Genomic DNA, 24308 nt, shown 5'->3' with positions numbered 1-24308 from the left:
TGTTGCAAATGGAGCAATAGTTCTTATGAAATTTGCTTTCTCAGCTTCCCTTTACGGGTCTTACAGGTGCTATAAAAACATTAGATTATTTAACAAGAGAATGAGGAGAGGTAGAAGAGAGAGGAAAAGGGCTTATCCCAGCGATTTGGAGATTGTTGAATGGTTATTAAGAAATGGGTGAATGAAGCAAACAGTGATAGGAGTAAACAATAGGGAAGAAGGGGAGAGTCAAAAGACTCATCCCTGCAGGTGGAAATCTTTAGATGGCTGTTCAGAAATGGGATAAATGATGCACACTGATGAGGTGAAAGCAAAAGTCTTAATACAGCACTATACAAGGGTGGGTGGACCAAAGGGACCCTCTGCCAGTCTCTCAATATGAAGGGGCCCCAAACAAGTTCTATTTACCCCAATTTTGAGACAGAGCAGAGACCCCCACTTTGGAGTCTGTGGGTCTCCAGTATCTTGAGTTTCTTCAAAAAACGTTTCAGGAAACTAGGTAGCCCCGAAAAGTAAATAACTTGATAAACAAAAATCTAATAATAACTGAAAACAATAGCCAAAGAAGTTAGAATCACAGAACATTTGTTTCTCCTATAAAACCTAAAAATAACATAGTAATATATGTCTGAGTTGTTTTTCAGAAATCCAGACACCCCCCACCCCGCCCACAAAATGGATCCACTGGCATATAAACCTCAGATAAGGGAGAACTGAGGACTGAACTCTAACTATGATTCTTGGTTTTAAATTTCTTCCTGATGGGCCTGGAGGAAGTCACACCCATATGCCAGAAGTAACGTTCTTTTCTCCTGACCTCAAATTATAAAAACGAAGCTTCTATTTGTTAACCAATTACAAACTAAAAAATCTTTAAATTTACTTATGTCCTGGAAGTCCCTGCTTCAATATATCCTGCCATTTTAGGCCAAAACCAATGTACACTCTCCATGCATTAATTTATAATTTTGCTTATAACGTCTGCCTTCCTAAAATTTCCCCTGCCTTTAAAAACCCTTGCCTTCCAGGAAGGTTGGAACTTAAGTGTTAGCGGCCTGATCCTTCTTGCATGGTGCCCTGCAAATAAAACCTTTCTTTCTCCTACTACAAACCTTGATGTAAATATCTGGTCATAATGCACCAAGCAAGTGGACCCCAGTTTAGTTCATAAAAGTTTGGGGATTTTAAAAAGCTGGAAGGGAAATATTACAATGAGAGACTGGTCTGTAGTCATCTGGGGCAATAGACAGGCAGACTAATCAAAATAATTATTGACAAAAGGGTCAGAGTTTCTTAGCTTGACCCCCCTGCTGCAAACCCCAAATCTTTTGCAAATGAACAGGTAAAACAGTGAAGAGAAGGTTATGGAACTTTTTGACGCTGGAGCGTCATGCACTGTGGTAGCAAAATTCGTTGGTGAAGCCCTAACACAGACTATAGTTAGACTGAAAGAATATAGAAATGCAAGAGCTAAGAGTAATGTCCTTTTAAAATAATATTTGGTTTTTGTCCCCAGTTCCTGACACAGCTTCTAAAATGACTGAAATTTCCTGAGTGATAGGAGCATCTTTTGTTATTCATAACAAGCTCCTTCCAACGTGACTGCTGGTGGGTCCTTAGATCACTTTGGGATGAGGGCAGTTTGCCAAAGAAACCAACCATGTGATTAGAGGCTTGAAATGTTCAGCCTCATGCCTCCCCACCTCTGGAGAGAGGAGAAAGGCTGGAGATTGAGTTAATCACCAATGAGCAATAAGTTAAACAAGGATGCCTATATAATGAAAACTCCATAAAAACCCATAGCAGTGGGGGTTCAGAGACCTTCCGGGTTGGTGAAGACATCACGGTGCTGGGAGAATGGCATACCCAAAGGGGCCCTGGGAGCTGCGCATTTCTCAACCCTAATATCTTGCCCTGTGCACCTCTCCCATGTGGCTGTTCCTGAGTGCTATCCCTTATAATAAAACAATATAAGTAAGCAAAGTATTTTCCCGAGTTCAGCCAACTAATGATTGATCATGAGGAGGGGGTTGTGAAAACTCCTGATTTGTAGCTGGTCGATCAGAACTGCTACCTAAAATGGGCAAAGTTGTGTCATACTGAAGCCTTCAACTTGTGGGACCTGACACTAACTCCATGTGGATAGCTATCGGAATTGAATTGAATCTTTGGACTCCCAGTTGGTGTTGGAGAATGGGAGAAATGGTTGGTTTCTAAGAAAATACTCCAGAGATGGCAAGACAACAAATAGCAGAATTAGCTTTCCAAGATCTTGAGAAACAGCACTATTAGATACAAAATATAAATGTGTTTAAAGTACTAAATATAATACAAATCATGAGAAAAACTACATTTTTAGAAGTTGCTTTGAAAAGGATTTTAAACACATGGACTCATAGAAGGGAACAACACACACTGGGGCCCCATAAGCCAAGTTTATCTATATAACAAACATGTATCTCTGAACTTAGAATAAATGTTAAATTTTAAAAAAAGGGCCAGGTGCAGTGGCTTATACCTATAATCCTAGCACTTTGAGAGGCCACAGCAGGCAGATTGTCTGAGCTCAGGAGTTCAGGACCAGCTTGGGCAACACGGTGAAACCCCGTCTCTACTAAATACAAAAAATTAGCTGGGCATACTGGGTTGTGCCTGTAATTCCAGCTATTTGGGAGGCTGAAACAGGAGAATTGCTTGAACCCAGGAGGCGGAGGTTGCAGTGAGCTGAGATTACACCACTGCACTCCAGCCTGGGTGACAGAGAGAGACTCCATCTCAAAATAAAAATAAAAGTAAAAACATTTTAAAAAAGCAAATTACATAAAAAAAGAAGATCTCAAGAGAACTTCTAGGAGTGGAAGAGCAATTATTGGAATGAAAATCTTGAATCTATTAAGGAGTGATCTAGGCAGAGCTAAAGGGAGGATGAGAATGCAGATCTGAGAAAATGTCAAAATGAAGCAGAGACAAAGACATGGAGAATTTAATAAGCAGCCTCAATGATGTGGAGGACAGAATAAATAAAAGTAACAAATGTCCAGTTAAAATTCTTAAATGAGAGAATAGAAAGAATCAGGGACTAAAGTATTAAAACGGAATGGATGACAGTTTTTCAGAATTGATGAAAGATTTGACCCCTTAGATTATGAGCACAGTGACTGAGCAGGTTAAGAAAAAAAAAATTATACCTAGACACATCTGTAAACTGTAGAACATCAAACGAAAACATGATGTTAAAAGTATCAGAGATAAGAGAAGATGATCTACAAAGGAATGAAATCTGACTTCCCAACAGCAATGACACAAGTCAGAAAGCAGTGAAATAATATTTTTAAGGCACCAATATTTTAGCTTAGAAATTTATAACCTGTTGAACTGTTATCTAAGAACTAGGGTAAATTAGAGACATTTTAGACAATCAGAAATGAAGGGAGTATACTGCCATCAGACTCTCACTTTGGGAACTTCCAAAGGATACCCTTTAGAAGGAATGAAATAAAATTCAGAAGAACTGAAATCTAAGAAAAAATTGGTAGACATGTATATATAATAATTATAGATAAATGTTGACTATGTAAACATAATTATGACCATAATAACTAACTTAAGGAGGGTTTCAAGAAAAATATCAAGTTAGAATAAAAATATATTATGTATAATATTAGGAGGTGATTTTTGTTTAAGTATTCTTTGACGTTTATCCTGTTCAGTAGATAATCATTAAACTCTAATTCTGTTATCAATGTATACAATAAAAATATAGTTTATAATTTTCAAAACTGTAAAGGAGAAAAAAATGAAGAAAAAAAACCTTGAAGAATATGAAAGAAGGCAGGTTTGGAGGGGAGAAAAGCATGTGGACTAAAGCCTATAATATGGTAGAAATAAACCAAACACAACACAAAAATCAACGAAGATATATTTAGCACTTACTATTTGTCAGGCACTATTTAAGCCAATGGTGAACAGACAGAGATTTCCATGTTTCAGCAACTTATACTCTGGCAGAAAAACTCAATCAATCAACTCAGGAATTAGAATAAGCTTGCTTATTCAAGACAGAGATTGACTACATAAATAAGTAATTAAATAAATAAAAGTCAGCTGTGTGTTATTTTTAAGAGAATATTTTAACATGAAGGCATAAAATGTTGAAAGTAAAAATATGTGAAAAGAAATACTAGAAAAATACTAATCAGAATAAAATTAGTGAATTTATATTAACATCAGACAAAATAGATTTTAATACAAAAAACATTAACATTAAGGTGAAGAGTGTAATTACATAATGATAACATTCAATTAATAATCTTAAAACAGTAGGCACGTTGATGCTGAAACAAAAAGTGGAAATTGACAAATTATAAGAATAATTGACAAATCTACTGCCATTTTGGATTACTGTAACATCTTTTTTTCCTGTATGCTGACATCAAGTAGACAAAAAATTGTAGCATCTAAAAGATAGGAGTAATTTTCAAGCTTGATCAGTCTAATGAATGCATTAAAAAACCCTGCATTCAACGATTAAAAAATGACATTCTTCTTGAGGACAAATGGTATATTAATGAAAGTTGACCACATATCAGGGCATAAACCAACCTTAACAATTTCAGGAATTATTAAAATTTAGATTATGTTTTTGAACATGATGCAATTAGGTTAAAAATCAATAATAAAGATAGCTAAACATTTCTATAAATTCAGATATTAAAAACTGTATATTTAAATAAGTCATGGCTCAAAGAAGTTTTCATAATGAAAGAAAATATTTTAAGATGAAATACAATGAAAATGTTTTTCAAAATTTGTGGGGCACAACAAAAATCATTCTTGGAGAGCGATTTATAGTCTTTACTACAAACGAGGGGGAATGTTGAAAATTAATGACCTCGGAATTCAGTGAAGAAAATTAAGCAATAACAGAATAAGTTCCCAAAACATGACATAAAATAATAAATATAAAAGCAGAAAGGAGTTACACATAAGAAAAAGGATACCATAAAAAGGTCTGAGAATGTCAAAACATCTGGCATAATACGAATAAATGACAACATTTTAAACCTGATAAAGAAGACTTATCAAAAATCTACAGCAAACTTTATGCTTAGTGGTGGAAATTCAAGCCTTTTAACTCTGGAACAACATGTGAATGCCTGGTATCACTCCTTTATTTAACCTTGTGTGTGGTCCTGGCCATAACAGTAGAAGCATCAACAAAGAAGCCAAAAAGAATGAATGTATGTACTTGTATGTACTGGAACAGGGATGGATTTCTTTTTTTCTTTTTTTTGAGTGGAGTATCACTCTGTCGTCAGGCTAGAGTGAAGTGGCTCAATCTTGACTCACTGAAACCTCTGCTGCCCGGGGTTCAAGTGATTCTCCTGCCTCAGCCTCCTGAGTAGCTGGGATTACAGGCTCCTGCCTGGCTAATTTTTGTATTTTTAGTAGAGATGGGGTTTCACCATCTTGGCCAGGCTGGTCTTGAACTCCTGACCTCATGATCCACCCGCCTCAGCCTCCCAAAGTGCTGGGATTACAGGGATTACCATGCCCTGCCGGATTTCTTAAATATGACACCAAACCACATGCTATTAGGCTGAGGTGGGTGGATCGCTTGAGGTTGGGCCAACATGAGATCAGCCTGGCCAACATGACCAAATCCCATCTCTACTAAAAATACAAAAATTACTCAGGCATGGTGGCATGCGCCTGTAATCCTAGCTACTCAGGAGGCTGAGGCATGAGAATCACTTGAACCTGGGAGGTGGAGGTTGCAGTGAGTCAAGATTGCACCATTGCACTTCAGTCTGGGCGACAGAGCAAGACTCCATCTCAAACACACAAACAAACAAAAAACAAATTAAAAAACCCCAAAATTATAAAATAACATTAAAATTTAAATCTCAGTTCATCAAAAGTCACCACAGAAAAGTCAAGCCCCTTACTGAGATAAAATATAAAAAACTCCAATAAATCAATAATAAAACTGTTCAAAAAGCTCGAATAAACCAAGGGTACAAACATGCAAATTGTAGTAATATAGAAACTGTGAAAATACAGTGTTTACAAATTTGAAAACTTTTTAGAACTCTTCTATTTATCCTTTAAGGAAATGTAACCACAGGACGAATAATGACAACAAAAAATTGATATCTAGAATATATAAAGAACTCTTACAATTCAAAACAGCAACGAAAAACAAGTCAATTAAAAAAACAGGAAAAGAGTTAAACAGACATTTTTTCAAAGACATAAAAATGGCCAATAAGCCCACAAAAGATGCTCAACATCACTAATCATCCAGGAAATGCAAATCAAAACCACAGTGAGATACCACTTCGTATCTGTTAGGATGGCTATTACCAAAAACCAGGAAATAATGAGTGTTGATGAGGACATGGGGAAATTGGAACACTTGTGCACTTCTGGTGGCAATGTGAAATGGTGCAGCCACTACAAGACACGACATGACACTTACTCAAAAAATAAAAAAACATAATTTGCCATATGATCCAGCACTTTATACACCAAAAATAATTGAAAGGAGGGAAATATTTGTATACCCATGTTCGTAGCAGTATTATTCACAGTAGCCAAAAGGTGGAAGCACTGTTTTTCTCAAAGGTAAAATAAAGAAAATGTGATATACACATACAATGAAATATTATTTAATATTAGAAAGGAAGGAGAATCTGACATCAGCTACAACGTAGATGAACTTTGAAGACATTATGCTAAGTGAAATAAGCCAGACATAAATGGACAAATATTATATGATTCTACCTGGAGCTGTCAAATTCATAGAGACAGAAAATACAATAGTGTTTGCTGGGGAATTTGGGAGGGGGCGGAGAAGAAAATGCAGAGTTATTATTTAATGGGGAGAGTTTCAGTTTAGGAAAATGCAGACGTTGTGTAGATGGATGGTTGTAATGGTTGCACAGTAGTGCGAATGCAGTGAATGTCACTGATCTGTACACTTAAAAGTGTTTAAAATGGTACATTTTATGTCATGTATATTTTACTACAATAAAAAAGGAATAATAAATTTATGACAGTGATTACCTCTGGAGGGGAGGGAGGAGATTAGGATCAGAAAAATCTTGGGAACTTCAACTATACAGTGCTTTTAATGCTTTATTTCTCAAATAAGATGGTAATTATGTAGGTGCTCATTATATTATTTTTGTGTCTTTCAGCACATTTCAAATATTACATAACTAAAAAAATAGAAGCTTCTGATTCTTGTAATCTCAGAATAGATGATTTGGACCACCAACCTTCTTTCTGAAGACAGCTAATATTCCTAGAAGAAATCTAAAAAGTAGATTTTTCTAAGAACATCAAAGAGCTAATAAGAAGGAGGAGGCAGAGCAAGATGTCCAAATAGAAGGCTTCAGTGATTGTCTCCCCAACGGGACACCAAATTGAACAACTATCCACACAAGAACACCTTCATAAGAACAAAAAATTAGGTGCGCTATTACGGTACTGGGTTTTAACATCATATCAAGGAAAGAGGCACAAAAGAGGGAAGGGAAGATAGTTTTGAATTGCTGATGTCACCCTTCCCCCATTCCCTGGCAGCAGCCAAGTGATACAGAGAGATACTCTGTGTGCTGGGAGGAGGAAGGACACAGTAATTGTGGGACTTCGTATTGGAACTCAGCGCTGCGTTAATCACAATGCAGAGCAACATGGGGGCAGAACCCAGCCGGCACCCATGGAGGGAGCATTTAGAACAGCCCTAGCCAGGAGGGAATCCTCCATCCCAGAGGTCAGAACCTGAATTCTGGCTAGCCCCACCACCATGGGCTAAAGAAGCGCTGGGGTTCTAAATAAACTTGAAAGGTGGGCTAGGCTACAAGGACCTCAGTTCTTGGGTAAGTCCTGGCGCTGTGCTGGGTTTGGAGTCAGTGGACTTGGGGTACGTGACGCCTAGTGAGACACTAGCTGGGGTGGCCATGGGAGTTCTTGTGTCACTCCTTCCCCAACCACAGGTAGTGCAGCTCACAGCCCTGGATGGACTCCTTCCTTCTACTTCAGGAAAGGAGAGGGGTAATTAAGGAAGACTTTGTCTTGCAACTTGGAAAGCAGCCTAGCCACAGGATAGGGCGCTAGGCTGAGTCCTGAGGCCCCTATTCTCTCAGACAGCGTGCCTAGCCAAGCCGAGGGATTTCATCAACACCAGACCTGTCTATTCACAGCACAGAATATTATACAGCAATGAAGATTAATAAACTAATGCTTTTCGCAACGTGGAAGAATTTCATAAACACATTATTGAGCAAAAGAAGCCAGATACAAAGGAGCATCTACTCTGTGATTTCACATGTATAACATTTCAAAGCAGGCAAATTGAATTCTAAAGTTTAGGAATAGGTAGGTGGCAACATTGTAAAGTAAGAAAGTAATGACGCTAAACTTTAGGACATTAGTTACCTTGGGAGGGGGTAGGGAGTTGCTTGAGATTAATAAAGGACCAGTAAAAGTCTTTTTTTTTTTTTTTGGTCTTGATGTTTACTTCATAATAAATTAGGTAAGCTGTATTTTAAAATGCATTTTTATATGTGTGTGGTATGAAATGTTTTTAAAAATAAAACCACTAAAAGCAAATAAATAAATAAATAAACAAATGGGTTAGATGGGGCTCTGTTTTAGCTGTCAAACGCAGTGATTATTTGTAGACCGTAAGATCATAAAGAAAATGCTCATGCTCATAAGGTGTAGGTTAATCGTGAGCCAAGTATTCGAGGAGAAATAAATAGGATTTGAATGCTGACTATGCAAAGAAAGAAAGATAAATAAAAATAAAATAAAACAAGTACAAAAAAATCCACAAAATAAACAAATTTGTAATTCTGTGCAAAATAGTCAATTTTTAAAAAATGGTCGAATTTTTAAAAATTGTCAATTTAAAATTGTTACATGCTACTGAGAGTTCAGTCTTCAGGGATTTTCATGCTTGGCTGCATGACTTATTAGATGGCAGAGCCTAATGATTAACTATATTGTTACAGAGAGGCTACATTAGAAAGCATAAGTAAAGCGATTCAGGAAAAATAAAGTGTAAACGGTTGGGCACTTACCTCACTCACATTGAGAACTCCCTCACCTGCTAAAATGAGTTCTGCTTGTTTGGAAATGGTCACGGGGCTTTCTCATGTCGATTGAGATAATGGGGATGGGTAAGAACCTGAGAAACTGGTAAGACTATCAAGAATGACACTGGAAATGGCTCATCAATTCATGAAGGAATAAATTTAGAGGACATGTCTGGATAATTGTGAGTGGAAAAGGAGATTGAGGGAAGCTACCGTGTAGATGTTTGTGTTTATGTACATGTGCATTTTACAAGGTTTTGCTGAGCATATGGATACAATACCTACATTACCTGTTTAATTTCTGCGACATACCCCATTACCACTGTCCTACCCTATCTCAACTCACTGGCTTTCTTGAGAGGCTGCAATAAACATTTATGTTATGTCCACTCATTTTCGGATTCTTGACCGCTGTTTCTTTAAATGCAACCTGTCTGCCTTCTTCAGTTAGCTCCCATAAGGCAATATGCTAAGCAAGATGCATTGTAGTTTCAGGGATTTCAGGTACAGTGGATGATGGAGACCAGAGGCGAACAGCGCTGTCACCTGCTACTGAAAAAAATCAAGTGAACTGCTGGTTGAGAAGTGGTTAAATGGAGGTAAACTCCATTAGATGGCACCATGCCAGAGCACCACACTTCCCACTGGAAAGATCAACAGTTTAATATTTTAAGAACAGAGAATTTAGCCCCATATGTGAGGGATTTCCTTAGCTTGGGAATGATTTTCTGATTCTAAGAAGAATTCTGTGGTGCAAATATTAGATGATTTATCATCTTATAACCAACCTGGCTTTAACACTTTCATAAATATTGGGGATGCAGACTGTTTAATTCTATAACTTTTCCTATTTGAGAAAACTAGTTACAAAGAGGAAAATAGGCTGATCTTGAAAACTCTTGATCATGATAAAATTAAAATAATTTAAAGAAGAATAAAATGAGAAATGTTAACTTTATGTTTTAGAGAACATACGAATGTATTATTCTTACTGGTAAATGATGACTGAACAAGACCAAGGTTATAAATTTCAATGAAAAGTAATTTTTAAAGGTCTATTTTAAAACAATACATTATTTATCTGAACATACATATTTACTCTTGGGATTTAAATGGCATTGGAAAGACAAAATATGACTCTATCCACCTAAGTGTTAAAGCAATTGATATCTGATGCAGAAAACTTTTCTATTAAACATTACTAGCCACAGATCCATTACTGAATATTTATTTATTTAGCAAATAAATCTTGATATTTTCATCAAGAGGAGACAGGATATGCTGATTGCATTACTTTATTATTATTAAAATACAACCATGCAAAAAATAAGAACTATGCAGAATTGCATTATTTCATTGGAATATATGAATAAAAATCTCAAGCAAAATCTTTATAAATGAAAACATAAAAATTCTGTGGCTGGGAAATTATTATTTGTTTTCTATACCCTGACTACTCTGCATGAATCAAACTAGGTTTTTTTCTTAATATTGTAAAAATAAATAGCTACACTGCTAAAAAAATTAGTAATTTTTTCTCCATGAAATATAATACAATACAGCTCTATTATAACACGACTTTAAAATTTTGGTGGGTTTTTATCATATTCCTGAAGCAGAAAAGGATGCACAGTAAGTTCCTGAGCATGTATAAACCTGGTTATTCTACAAGGCAGCTTTGAATTTTAACTCTCCCTCATCAGTTTCATAGAAATTATGAAGGTAATATAATCGTACCTGCCACTGAAAATGAATGGGTTTTCTCATGATAAATCACTGTGAAATTAACATATAATGTTATTGATTTATTCAATAAATTGTTTTAAATTTTAAACCTAAATACATTTCAGAATGAGTTAATTTTATACTTTTACCTCTTGTGTCTGTTTTTCCTGTGGAAATCCCTGACAAGGGTGACTGTGAATTGGGGGCTGGCTGGAGAGAAAATCCGGCCTGGAGGAGCTCCATTGTGAATATTTTCCCTGCTCATCAATAGCACCTCTGCCAGCTTGTGCTGGGCTCACCGCACTGTCATGTGACCAGGAAGCAATAAACTCAACACTGTCTATGCTTGACGAAGGTGACCTAAAGTTGAGCAGAGTTTCTGAGTTGGAGGTTTGTTTGCCAGCCTCCACTGGGAGAATGAAATACGTTAGTCTCCAAGTTTTAATGATAATAATTACTTCTCCAGCGAAACTTTGATAGGTAGGCTCTTCATCCAAGATCTTCAAGGTGCGGGTTGTATGACCTTCATCTGTTGACTATATATGTCTATGACTGCTATAATTTAGAAATTCTTACATATAGCCTCCATTTCTCTTGCTGCAGTGAAAGCTTCATAATTGTGTTTTATCTTTTGGAGCATCAGTATGTCTCTGGAAATATTATCTTTCTGTGGGTGGGTACAAACACATGTTTATGAGCACATCCCTCTGTAGCTGTCTGTGGAGGGGGAGTATGCGGTAGAAGAATAGACGTATGTCCAAACTCTGAGTGTTTTTGAGGCTGGAGTAGGTTGCATATGGATGAGTGTTTATTCGATCGACTTAGCAAGAGCTTGTTGTGTACACTGTAGCTGGTAGGAAGCTGCCTACTTGTTACGATGTAAGGCAGATAAATATATTAAAGTTGCCAGATTCAACAAAGAACCTCCAAATCTCAGTGGTCTGAAGAAGCATAACTGTGTTTTTCATTCATGTCAGTATTCAGAGGGTGACCATCTACATGGACATTCAGGAATCCAGCTTCTTTTGTCTTGCAATCCCTTTCCATGCTTCTCTCCCCTCAGCTAGTGGATGGGGAAACAGAATTTTACATAGAAGGGTTTTGTGGGTCAGGCCTGGAAGTGGCTTATATTATTTCTGTCTGTATTCCCTTGATGATTAGTCAGAAATCCTCACCTTACTGGAAGGGAGGCTGCAAATGGATTCTAGATATATGACTGAGGCAAAAAGAAAACACTTTGGCAAACAACTAGCCAGTTTTTGCCATATAAAGTGGCAACAACCTCTATTTCCAAAGTGCTCTGTTTATCCTACATGATTCTTTTGGTTAGAGTCAGCCTTCTATTCCACGATTAGAGCTTCGGTTTTAGTTGAACGTATTCTCTAGGAAAAGGGAAAAATCTAGTCAAATATTTGTGCTGAAGCATAAGTTACTAAAGTCGGGTCCTTTCTGAGGAGCAGGTGTATTCTCAGCACCACCTAGAGTACTGTGTAAATACATGCTTGCTGAATAAATGAAAAGATGAACAACGCCCCCCACCAGGTCCATTGTAGATCCTCTTCTTGACCTAAGGGTCCTGGCTTGCTGGACCATGCAGAAAGGGAAAAATGGTAGAGTAACATAGCCAGTTGAAGACAGGGCTACAATTACCTCCAGTCTCCTGTGGAATGGAGGGGATTTATTAAGACTCAGAAAGTTCCCAAGCCAGCGTCCCAGCAGGAGGAGAAAGTCTCAGAGAGTGGCTCTAGTTCGGGCCAACTGGTATGGTAAGGGTGGCTGGTGTGGATATGAAGAAGTAACTACGCCAAGAAACAGAGTGGAGAGCCCATGGAGGTGCCTTGGGTCACATAAATGAATCTTTCAGGTCCTGCTGAAGACACCAGAGCTGATCTCAAGTAGCACCAGCCACCTGATAAGCAGCTGTACCAGCCTGCTACAGATTGAGAAGAAGATGTCTCCCTCATGTGTACATTGACCCTTTTGGACACAGGGTATGCTTGAGCTCTATGAAAGCTGAACCAGACCACAGGGAGAAGAAAAACCCATGAACAGGAGAAAGAAGCTGGTGAGTGTGGTTAGATAGGTCCCAAAGACAGATTAATGGTAGAAATGACTGAGTTATACTGAGTGCACTGGAAGAGAATAGGTAGGTAAAAAGTATAGACTCTTATGTAAAAAGTACACCTCTGCTGTGTGACTGTCTAGTCATACCGGCTGCATGAATATATGTTACAATAAGTAGCTGAATAAATTTTCATCAGGATAGAAGCTTCCTAAATTATATCTACAAGGCTGATAATAGGAAGATGCATTAGTCTGTTCCCACGCTGCTAATAAAGACATACACAAGACTGGATAATTTATAAAGGAAAGAGGTTTAATTGACTCACAGTTCCACATGGCTGGGGAGGCCTCGCAATCATGGTGGAAGGCAAAGGAGGAAGACAGTCACGTCTTACATGGCAGCAGGCAAGAGAACTTATGCAGGGGAACTCCCATTTATAAAGTCATCAGATCTTGTGAGACTTATTCACTACCACGAGAAGAGTATGGGGGAAAACTGCCCCCATGATTCAATCATCTCCACTTGGCCCTGCCCTTGACACTTGGGGATTATTACGATCCAGGGTGAGATTTGGGTGGGGACACAGCCAAACCGTATCCGGGGATTCTGGTTTTTAGAAGCTGCCAGGAAAACAAAGTGTCTACTCTTCTAGGCCCTATCTGTCTTTATGCTACTCACTTCTTAGCTATTACCTTCGGCTACTGATGCAGCTGTAATCACCTCTCTGCATCTTCTGGGAGAGATGGCCAGAAAACAACACCTGACCTTTTTCTTCTAATGCTGTGTGCCCTCACCCAGCTTGGAATTGTCTGGGGGAAAAACAGTTCTACCTCCAAGACTGTGTACATTACAGTTAGAAGCAGTTGTTTCACCATTATTCCAGCAATGGCTTTGGGGAAAACCTTTAATTATTTGCAGCAGAGGTAAATAATGTCACCAATGCAGTAGTATTGTTAGCCCAAAGCACAGTTTCCACAGAGCAAAGAACTTGATCGGTCCCAACAAAATTTAAATCCTAGACTCCTTTCTCTACCTCACATTCGCCCTCCAGAAGCTGTCTTTTCTATGAAGATTCTCACATAGCACTAGCACATTCTAGCAGTTAGTAATTATAAAATAATAGAAACAATCATTAGTAACTTATAATTATCTTCTCTCCCAAAGTGTAAGATTCTTTAGCATGAATCGTCTTGCCAACAGATCATAATTCATCTTGATAACAGGTTTGATGGAATTACATGAGACATGAGTCTGGCTCATTAATGTTATTATTGTTTCTAAACTCTTGGCAGTGGTGCTTCCAAACTATTAATTAATCTTCATGACTTCTCTGTGAAACAGGTTAAATATAACTAAACTTATTCTACCAGAAGAGAAGTCGGGAAACTGGTGATCTCCTCAATGAATCTCTCTTCATTACCAATGGATCTGGGGGTGGAAACGGAAATCCCTGAATCAGACTCATTTTTCCATAATGCTAGATAGATATGATTATGTGCTCCTAGTGTGCCCCTCCAAAAAATCCTTTAAATATTCATAGAATAATGAATAACTTGTAACAATTAACAAAAAATATGAGTTTGAATACTTTTTCTTAACTTACTTTCTTACAAAATGCTCAAACTCAGTAAGTCAGCACAAATGGTTATTACAGCCTGTATTATGCTTTCCTCTCTTCCCTTTCTCTGCCCTCAAATTACCATTGTTTCTTAGGGATTTATAGTCAGTCATCACTAGTGGGATTTACTTAATATCTTTCTTTTGAAGAGCATGAGGCAATATGGAGAAAAATAAATCCATAGGACCTACATTTAATGTTTCTGTCACGTGGAAATAGTGTAGCTTGGTGGCTTGTTCATAGGTTCAAATCCAAGGCCTATCTAATTTGCTGTACATCTTTGGAAAAGCTATGTATCTTCTCTGGTTACTATGTTCTTGTTCCTAAATGGGAAGCATGTTACCTCATGGATTATGGGAATAATAAGAGAGAATGGATGTAGAGTGTTTGGTACCTTAAAAGTGATCAGTAATGGAGTACATTATTAACACTATAATTCAGTGACTCAGCCCCAAAGCTCTGAGAGAAGGGATGAAGGGGCCTGAATAGAAGGATGTGATATCAGGAGTATGCATTTAGAGATTTTCTTAACACGGTAGTCATTGTTAACTAGCTCCTAATTTAGTACGAAAGAAATCCTCCTTTTAAACCAAAGTAACACTTGACACACAGTAGGTAGCACAAAATATTTTTTTGCATGAATGAATGAGAACAAGTTATTTCCAAAGACGAAGAAAGGAAAAAAACGTAATACCAGTGTTGTGTCCTCTCCGGGACTGTCAGCTATCCAGATCTCATTTGGATACCAGTGATTCAAGAGCATAAGGAAAGAAGAAGATGTGAGGTGTGAGACAGTTGGGGGAGAAAGTAGAAATAGTAGGCACTGGAAAAAATGCACCAGCAGGAAAATACTATAATCATCAGATTATCCTTTACTGATAAAGGATAAGGGGAAAGATGACATTTTATCACACATCATTCCTTCATTTTTTAAACATTAGATTTTCCAGGTTTTACCCCTACTTCTTACAATATAGAAATACGAAGGTACAAGAATACTGTGCTAGAACTATAAGGCTATCCTTATTTAAAACCTTAAAAATTACTTTCCATTTCAAGTCATCAGATTAGAACAGCATACTGAAAAAAACAGAAGCAATAAAATAATAAACCAAAAAGGACCCTGTATTTGTTTGATTGGAAACAAAATATCAGCTGATAACTTGAAGATACTGAATCTTACCTGTGTAGATATACTCTGCATACGCAGGGTGAGTTTTTGTGAAAATGTCTTTTACTTTTTCTATTTTATCACCTCTTATTTTTGTCGCAAATGGTGTGTACATAACCGAGAAAGATTCAGCTCTGGTGATGGCTTCTTCAACCATGGCCTAAGAGGAAACAAACAACCCATTTGGCATCAATAACAATAGACGACTTTTTAAGATTGTAAAAAATATAATTACCTTTATGGATGACTTAAAAATCTATATACTGTACTGCAAAGATAACATATTTTGGTCTTGAATATTCATTAGAACAAAATTTTAATTAGTTCTGGAAATTCTATTTCATATTAAGAAAACCAATTAAATGAAGAAAGTTTGTAAGCAGGCACCTCTAAACTGAGCTTGTTTTAGGATAAAAATACAAGTTCTATTTCTTAAGGTGTCATTTTTACATGATTTTAAAAGTCAAATTCTTAAGTCTGACACTGTGATTAACTTACTCTTGAACAGACATTGGTGAACAATTTGTATATAGAGAGATTTCTTTCAAAAAGTAAATTAAATATCTAAAGTATATTCTGTAAATAACACGGCAAACTAGACAGACGGTATTTTTTTTTCTTTATCCAATACCTGGGAAAGCCTTTTAGAATTAAAGAAATCCTTCCTCAACTTCCTCCCAGAAAAGCTTCCCTTCCCTCCAGATCACAAGAGCCTTTTAAGATGGTTTCGGCTATTTAAGAATTTCTTTACGTTATTTCTGCTCATGTACCATTCTTGTAAAGCCCTGCCATCATCCTCAGCTTCCTGTTTTAAATAGGTCCATTAGTACTTGTAACAGACCTAAAAGAAAGTTATGTCAAGTTTTAAGGGAAATTTATTCCTTTCCTACAACTTTTCCTTCTAATGAGGCTTGAACATTGAATAAAAAGTGGAAGTGTCTATAGTTACCTCAGTTTTTGAATATACCATAAATGCATATTATAAAATGATCCATTTTTATTTATAGAAATGAAATTCTCCCTGGCAACTAAGGTACAAAGAAACAATATAGAAAAATAACAGATATAAGCTTTATAACAGAGGAAAACCATTTAACAAACAATAGTTTACATTATTACCCTTATAGTATTTTGCAAACAAGTTTTCCAGTGATAATAAAAACAGCAAGGAATTGATTTTAAACTGAGAAGTCTAAATAAACTTGTTCATTGCTTGCTTCATTTCTTAGTGATTTCCAATGCCTCTATGGTCTTCCACATTGCTTGTTAAAAAGCAGCTTTGCAATAATTTTCTGGATGCAAAGCGTCTTCCTTTCTCTGAGATTAGCTTAAAAATTATGTAAAAATTAGTGGTGGACAGATTTCTGAATGAAATTCCACAAGTTACTGGATAATTGAATGCTGGAACTTAACATTGCCTTCAACATTCTCCTGTTCAAGTTCAAGGAACTAAACGGGGAGCAGAAAACGCAAAGAGGTTCTTCCGAACCCAGAGTCAGTACACAGGTGGAGTTAGCGACGGACTGTGAGGGCATGGAAAGGTCTGGATGTGGAGACCTGGCTGCCAACTTTGGAAGGCTACTCGGGATAATGCAGGCAGCAGGTCTGGGATTCAGAGTTGTGAATTAAGAACTCAAATAAAGGCCGGTCACGGTGACTCACACCTGTAATCCCAGCACTTTGGGAGGCCAAGGTGGGCGGATCACGAGGTCAAGAGATCGAGACCATCCTGGTCAACATGGTGAAACCCAGTCTCTACTGAAAATACAAAAGTTAGCTGGGCGTGGTGGCTTGCTCCTGTAGTCCCAGCTACTCGGGAGGCTGAGGCAGGAGATTTGCTTGAACCTGGGAGGCAGAGATTGCAGTGAGCCGAGATCACGCCATTGCATTCCAGCCTGGCGACGGAGCGAGACTCTTGTCTCAAAAAAAAAAAAAAAAAAAAAAAAGGAACTCAAATAAGGTGTTCAGTCACCAGGTATTAGTCCTTTAGCAAAAATAAAGATCCTTTATATTGAGTAGAAGGAATGGTTCACTGCTGGAACTGACCCTGGGATGGGCTGTCCAGACCATCAAGCGTGTGGTTGTACATGCATGTGTGGCATGAAGAGCCGAAGAGGAAAGCTGCTCTCGACCTCAGTTCTAGGGTCAGGACTGCCTTTACCGCCTTTGTCAGCTGTTGGCTCCTGTGTCAGTTTCCTAGGATTGCTACAACAAAGTGCCACAGTCTAGGTGGCTTAAACAACAGACATTTATTTTCTTACAGTTCTGGAGCCTGGAAGTCCAAGACTGAAGTGTCATCAGGGTTGGTTTCTTCTGAGGGTCTCTCTACTTGACTTGTAGATGGCTGTCTTTCTCCTTGTCTTCACATGGTCATTCGTGTGTGTGTGTGTGTGTGTGTGTGTGTGTGTGTGTCCTGATTTCCTCTTTTTATAAGCTGCAGTCATGTTGGGTTAGGGTTCACTCTAAATCTCTCATTTTAACGCAATTACCTCTTTAAATATCCTATCTCCAACTGAGGCTGAGTGTGGGCTAATGGAACGCCGTCTCAGCCTGAGGCACTGGGGGTTAGGACTTCAACAGATGAGTTTTGGGAGGACACAGTTCAGCGCATAACAGTTCCTAACTCACAAACAGCTTTCTGATGGTCTCTGAACATCTTGCTTGCTTTGATTTCTGGATTAAAAAATTTAGCAAAGGTATCTAATCCTCCAGTTTGCTTCCAGAAAGACATTAGCGCAATCCTAGTCAGGCCAGGATAGAAGAGAGCCGCTCTCTCCACTCCATTTCTTTTCCAACTGCTGGCAGCTGAAGTGACTGCTGGCAGGGCAGCTTGGCGAAGCCATCTCACAGTGGGGATGGTGAGACTCATGCCCAAGAACCTACACCAGCTTTTAAAAAAGTGGCAGGAGTGTAGGTTTTCATGTGGCAGCTTGATCTGCTGGTGGAAGGATCTGTACTCTTGGCTTAATGCTCAAGGCATTGCCTTCAGGCCTTAACAGGGCGCTCACTCAGGATGCACTGGAGAGCGGCCGTCTCTCTCCCCACTGAGAACCAAGAGAGATGGGTTTTCCATGGCTTCTGCTCTCCAACCTGAAGATGATGGTAAGAAAGTGGGTGAGTAAATAGAGTGAGTATGTAACTTACAAATAGGAATTAAATTCTCCATGGAGATGCTTTCTTAAAGGAAATTATTATAGCCCCAGGAAGAAACAGAACAAGACAGAGTAGAAATGAGAATTCAGGTGACCTTTGCACCAGACCCTGAAACATCCCTTTGTGTTTTAACCTTCGAATATTTCTTATTCTTCCAGAGACAGACAATCTGGAAGCTTTGAACCTGTCCCACATGGCTGCCGTAAAGAACTAAAGTAACACGTATATATTTGGCATGATTGGAACCTTATTAAGAACTGATTAGTGAAATAATCTAGAAAAAAATTTAGCCTTTGTATTTAATTAAAACAGTAGGATTTTTTTTGGCTGCTTTGGTTTAGAAACCAAAAGATTAAATTTTCATTTTGTGATGATAGTAATTTGGCAATTTAGAATTGGACTTGTCTTTTTTTAAAGAATCTAATATGCGTAAATTTATAAATTATACTTAAGGACTTCAAAAACTAGAATGATTTGACATAATCATAGACATTAAAATATAAAAGATATATTTTAATTTACTTTTATCATCAAAGATTTTCTTTGATTTTGCAAGTAAAGGAAGAGACCAGACATGGAATTGTTAGTTGTGAAAAATAAGCTGTACTAAACGTGGAGATAGATTTCAAATGATACTTCTTAATTAGACATAAATATTTTGTAATTGAATCATTCTTTCTAACCTGTGAATTTCTCTGATGTCAGTAAATGCTGCAGAGAATGGGGCAAACAATTAGCCCTTGTGCCCTGTTGTTAAATGTACATTGCTGTTAATTATGCTTTCTCTGCTGTTACTCAAAAATAAGCTTTGAAATTAAGTGTTTACCTTTGGGAGCTCTAATAACTATTGTTACTCTCACATATATCAAGTTTTAAAGCTTATATTATAGTTACATAAGCCAAGAGTGTATGTGGGCAGCTCATTTTCTCTACAAACAGTGACTTATAATAATTGCTCCTTGTACGGTAGCTAAGTGAAAAGAACCCCTTGCTTAGAAATCAACTTGCTCAGGATGACTGTACAAGAGAGACCATGGGAGAGAAAGGAGGAGAGACATTCCATCAGGAGAAGAAGAAAAGCAATTAGAGGGAAACAGGATCTGGAAAAAAGAAAGAAACAAAATTTGTCTCCCTCATCTAAACTCAAGAGGGTCAATTCTTCCTGGTAAAATTTTAAGAGCACTCAAGGTGGCCAGAATAAAGCTGGCAGAAACTATAAACCTCAAACATTTTCAGGATGATGGAATCCCTCCCTCCCTTCCTCTCTTCCCTCCTTCCCTCTTTCCTTCTTTCCTTCCTTCCTTCCTTCCTTCCTTCCTTCCTTCCTTCCTTCCTTCCTTCCTTCCTTCCTTCCTTCCTTCCTTCCTTCCTTTCTTCCTTCCTTCCTTCTTCCTTCCTTCCTTCCCTCCCCTCCCTCCCTTCCTCCCTTCCTCCCTTCCTTCCCTCATTCCTTTCTTCCCTCCCCTCCCTCCCTTCCTTTCTTCTGGAGGAGGAGTTCAGCAAATTCAAACTTTTAAACTATGTCCTTGGTGAAAGCGGTTTAGTAAAAGGGAACCTTGTCACTTGTAATTAGGAAATGTGATGATGATGATTACAGATTATCATCAAATTATTCCTTTATTGTGTCCAGCTTTAGGGTTGACCATAATTGTAGTAAATTGATTTACTTAGAGGATTAGGAATCTTCCAGCCCAATTTCTTGAGATTAGGAGAGGCTTAAGTGACTTTTCCAAGGACTTCGTTTTTATTTGTTTGCTTTTTTTGTTGTTGTTTGTTTGTTTTTGAGACAGAGTCTTGCTCTGTCACCCATGCTGGAGTGCTGTAGTATGATCTTGGCTCACTTCAACCTCCCTCTCTGGGGTTCAAGTGATTCTCCTGCCTCAGCCTCCTGAGTAAGTGGGACTACAGGCACCTGCCACAATGTCTGGCTAATTTTTGCATTTTTAGTAGAGATGGGATTTCACCATGTTGGCCAGTCTAGTCTTGAACTTCTGACCTCAGGTGATCCTGCGATCTTGGCTTCCGAAACTCCTGCATTACAGACATGAGCCACTGTGGCTGGCCTTCTAAGGACTTATTCAATGACTTTAAAAAATTCTATGGAGCCGGGCGCGGTGGCTCACGACTATAATCCCAGCACTTTGGGAGGCCAAGGGGGGCAGATCACCTGAGGTCAGGAGTTCGAGACCAGCTTGACTAACACAGTGAAACCTCGTCTTAAAAAAAGAAATTCTATGGAATTGGCTAGGTGCGGTGGCTCACGCCTGTAATCCTAGCACTTTGGGAGGCTGAGAAGGGTGGATTGCCTGAGCTCAGAGTTCGAGACCAGCCTGGGCAACATGGTGAAACCCTGTCTTTACTAAAATACAAAAAATTAGGCGGGCACGATGGTGTGTGCCTGTAATCCCAGCTACTTGGGAGTCTGAGACAGGAGAATGGATGGAACCTGGGAGGCAGAGGTGGGAGGCGGAGGTTGCAGTGAGCGAAGATTGGGCCACTGCACTCAAGCCTGGGCAACAGAGTGAGACTCCATCTCAAAAAAAAAAAAAAATTTCTATGGAATTTAGAATTAGTGTCACTAATATTATATTTCACTTTTTGTTTTTTTTTTGAAAATTATCACTTTACTTCACAGGCACGTAATAGGCATTTTCCAGACTCCCTTACAGTGAATTGTGGCTCAATGTGGACCAATGCAATGGAGGCGGGAGAGACATTAACTTTCTTCAGGCCTGGCCCATGAAACTGCCTACGTAATCATCTACAGCTAATGCTTGACTTACGACCACGATTGGTTCCGACAGACCGGTCGTAACACGATTTGGTCGTAAGTTGAGTAGGCTATATACACGCGGAGATGGTAGTGCTGCCGGAAGCTGGTCCACATTGTCGTACGCCCAGCTGGGCAACGTTTGCGCTGCCAGACCCGGAGCAGTCGCGGCTAGTGATTGTGGTCGTAAAGTCGAATGGTCGTAAGTTGCATAGGTCGTAAGCCGATCAATACCTGTATTTTCTTTTCCTGTCAGCTGCCTTGAGAAAGAGGACTCGGCCAGGCGCGGTGGCTTATGCCTGTAATCTCAGCACTTTGGGAGGCCGAGGCGGGCGGTCATTTGAGACCAGGAGTTCGAAACCAGTCTAGACAACGTGGTGAAACTCCGTCTCTACTAAAAATATAAAAATTAGCTGGGGGTGCTGCTGGGTGGTTGTAATCCCAGCTACTTGGGAGGCTGAGGCAGGAGAATTGCTTGAGCCCGGGAGGTGGAGGTTGCAGTGAGCAGAGAACACACCACTGCACTCCAGCCTGGGAGACAAAGCAAGAATCTGTATCCAAAAAAAAAAAAAAAAAAAAAAGAAAAGAAAAAAGAAAGAGGACTGACAGATGGGAAGGAAGATGACACTGCACTGTGGAAGCAGGGTGGGTTCTCAAGTTGCTGATTACAGTAGATCCGATCAGAAACACCCACATTCGACTACGAGTGAGAAATCGAACTTCGTTGTTTTAAGTTTCTGATATTTGGGGTTGTTTGTTACAGTAGCCTACCCTAATATACTGAAACTAATAAATAAAAGTTAGAATCTTTCTCATAATCCATTTTTAGCTACTAAGACTTGTGTATTATTTTGGAAAGTAAAGAAAAACATGGCATTTAAAGAGATGAAACAAGCTTTTATTTACAAGTGTGAGAAATGCTTTAAATATGCTATTTCCTTGAGTCCTCATCAAACCCATGTAGGTAGGTATTACTAGTGATGGAATATTACAGTTTTATTTTCAGAGTTAATATTATTAAATTCAAAGAAGCAGTGCTATACTTGCAAGCTATAAATGATTGAGATAGGTACTTTTAGTATTTAATGGCTAATAAAGCTCTTTGTTATTACATTAATAATAATGCAATTTTAAATGATGATAATACTTTTCTAGAAAATGGAAAAATAAAATTTTCTGAGCAATGTTATTCAAATTCAATTTAAAAAATATACATATTGGTTTAATTTGGAAGATTTCAATATTCTTGAAATTTAGAATTGACTTTAAAAACAGATTTTCCTAAATGTGTTACCTTGCGACAACTCTATAAATCCAATCACTGTATTATTTATGTAATAGTGAAGATTTACATTGTTATGATGATTTTATTAATATAATGGTGTGTCAGAATAGAATATATAATAATTGATTGTTTGTCCTTTCTGCAATGATCAACATTTTGATGCTAAAATATTACTCTGGACTTACGGAGGCTCTTTTATGAAACGACATTCACTATAAGTTTCATTTTTTCTTAATATAAGAGAATATTTGGCAGCTTTGCCATTGCCTCTGTCAACCCAGTGATGTGAAAGTTATAAATATTTCATGCCGTTTAAATAAAACTATTTACATTTTATTTGCATTGTTTAGAAATCACTAAAAATTGTATAAACAAGTTACTTGTACCAAGGGAAACAGACTTTTATACAGCTTTTTTGAATTCTGTACTTTGCAACCCTTTCTGTTTAAAAAGAGTCACAATAAATATAATTTTAAATTTGAAGACTTTAATTTAGTTTTGTAGTGTGTTACTGCGATAGAATTTTAGAATGTATATATGTATATACACATGCATGTGATTGTATAAATACATTATTTACGCTCCGGTCTACCACTCAGTATGGTTAAGATCAGAGTTTCGATTATATGTGATGTCTCCATTAACTAAATACTGAATGCCTAAAATCAACTCTGCATTAATTTTTAATCATTTATATTTTATAATAAAATTTTATTTCCACGTTCCTTCAAGATAGAACTGAGGAGATAGAAAGGATCTAAAATATTATTTTATAATCACTAAACTTTATAACTAAGGAAACTAAAGCTTGGGAGTACTGGCGATTGTTCTGAGGTTAGAAAATTAGAAATGAAAGCAAGACAAGAACCCAAGTCCCCTAAGCCAGTCTTCCTTCTACAGCGAGCAATGTTTTATTTTTTTAATTAGATTGTAAATTCATGGAAGTATAAGATCAAGTATTGATTTCCTTCTTCTTTCTCCATCACTATCTATTTCTGTCTCCACAGACAGCCTGAATTCGACTCTAGCACAAACAGAGAAACAGACCACATGAAATCACAGCAAGATCAAGATCCTCTTTATAACAATCTAACACAAAATGGAATATTCAGCACTTACACCTACTGGCCACAAGCAAGACTGTTTTGTCCACTGGCCCCTCATTAGATTTAGGGCATGCTATCAACTAGCATGCCAGTGTCAAGGAGAAACATTTGTAAAAATTAAACGAAAGGCTTTTTGGTAGGGGAGCTTAAATAATAACATGCTTAGGTCGGTCTAGCTTATTTAATGGTAAAGCGTATGTAACTTATAAATAGAACTTAGAGCATGTTCTTGTTCTACAGACCCTGAGTAATTTTCTGCTCGCACATTAGAGAAACAACAGCTGAAAGAAACTCAGAGTTACAAGTGT

General features: G+C 37.9%; 1 protein-coding gene across 2 annotated transcripts in view; it reads right to left on the bottom strand.

Moving 5' to 3' along the window:
* Positions 1–24308, bottom strand: part of SPATA16 (spermatogenesis associated 16) — a 237335-nt gene that overhangs the window by 48851 nt on the left and 164176 nt on the right. For both annotated transcript variants that reach the window (XM_032258285.1, XM_032258286.1), the window contains exon 6: positions 15699–15846. In XM_032258285.1, the coding sequence (XP_032114176.1) occupies positions 15699–15846 (148 nt within the window). The remainder of the gene's footprint in view (positions 1–15698; positions 15847–24308) is intronic.

This window comes from Sapajus apella, unplaced genomic scaffold (genome assembly GCF_009761245.1).
Source record: "Sapajus apella isolate SASKATOON/1434 unplaced genomic scaffold, GSC_monkey_1.0 scaffold101, whole genome shotgun sequence".
NCBI lineage: Eukaryota > Metazoa > Chordata > Mammalia > Primates > Cebidae > Sapajus > Sapajus apella.
The sequence above is the reverse complement of the archived record's forward strand: the minus strand, read 5'-3'. Positions and strand labels throughout refer to the sequence as shown.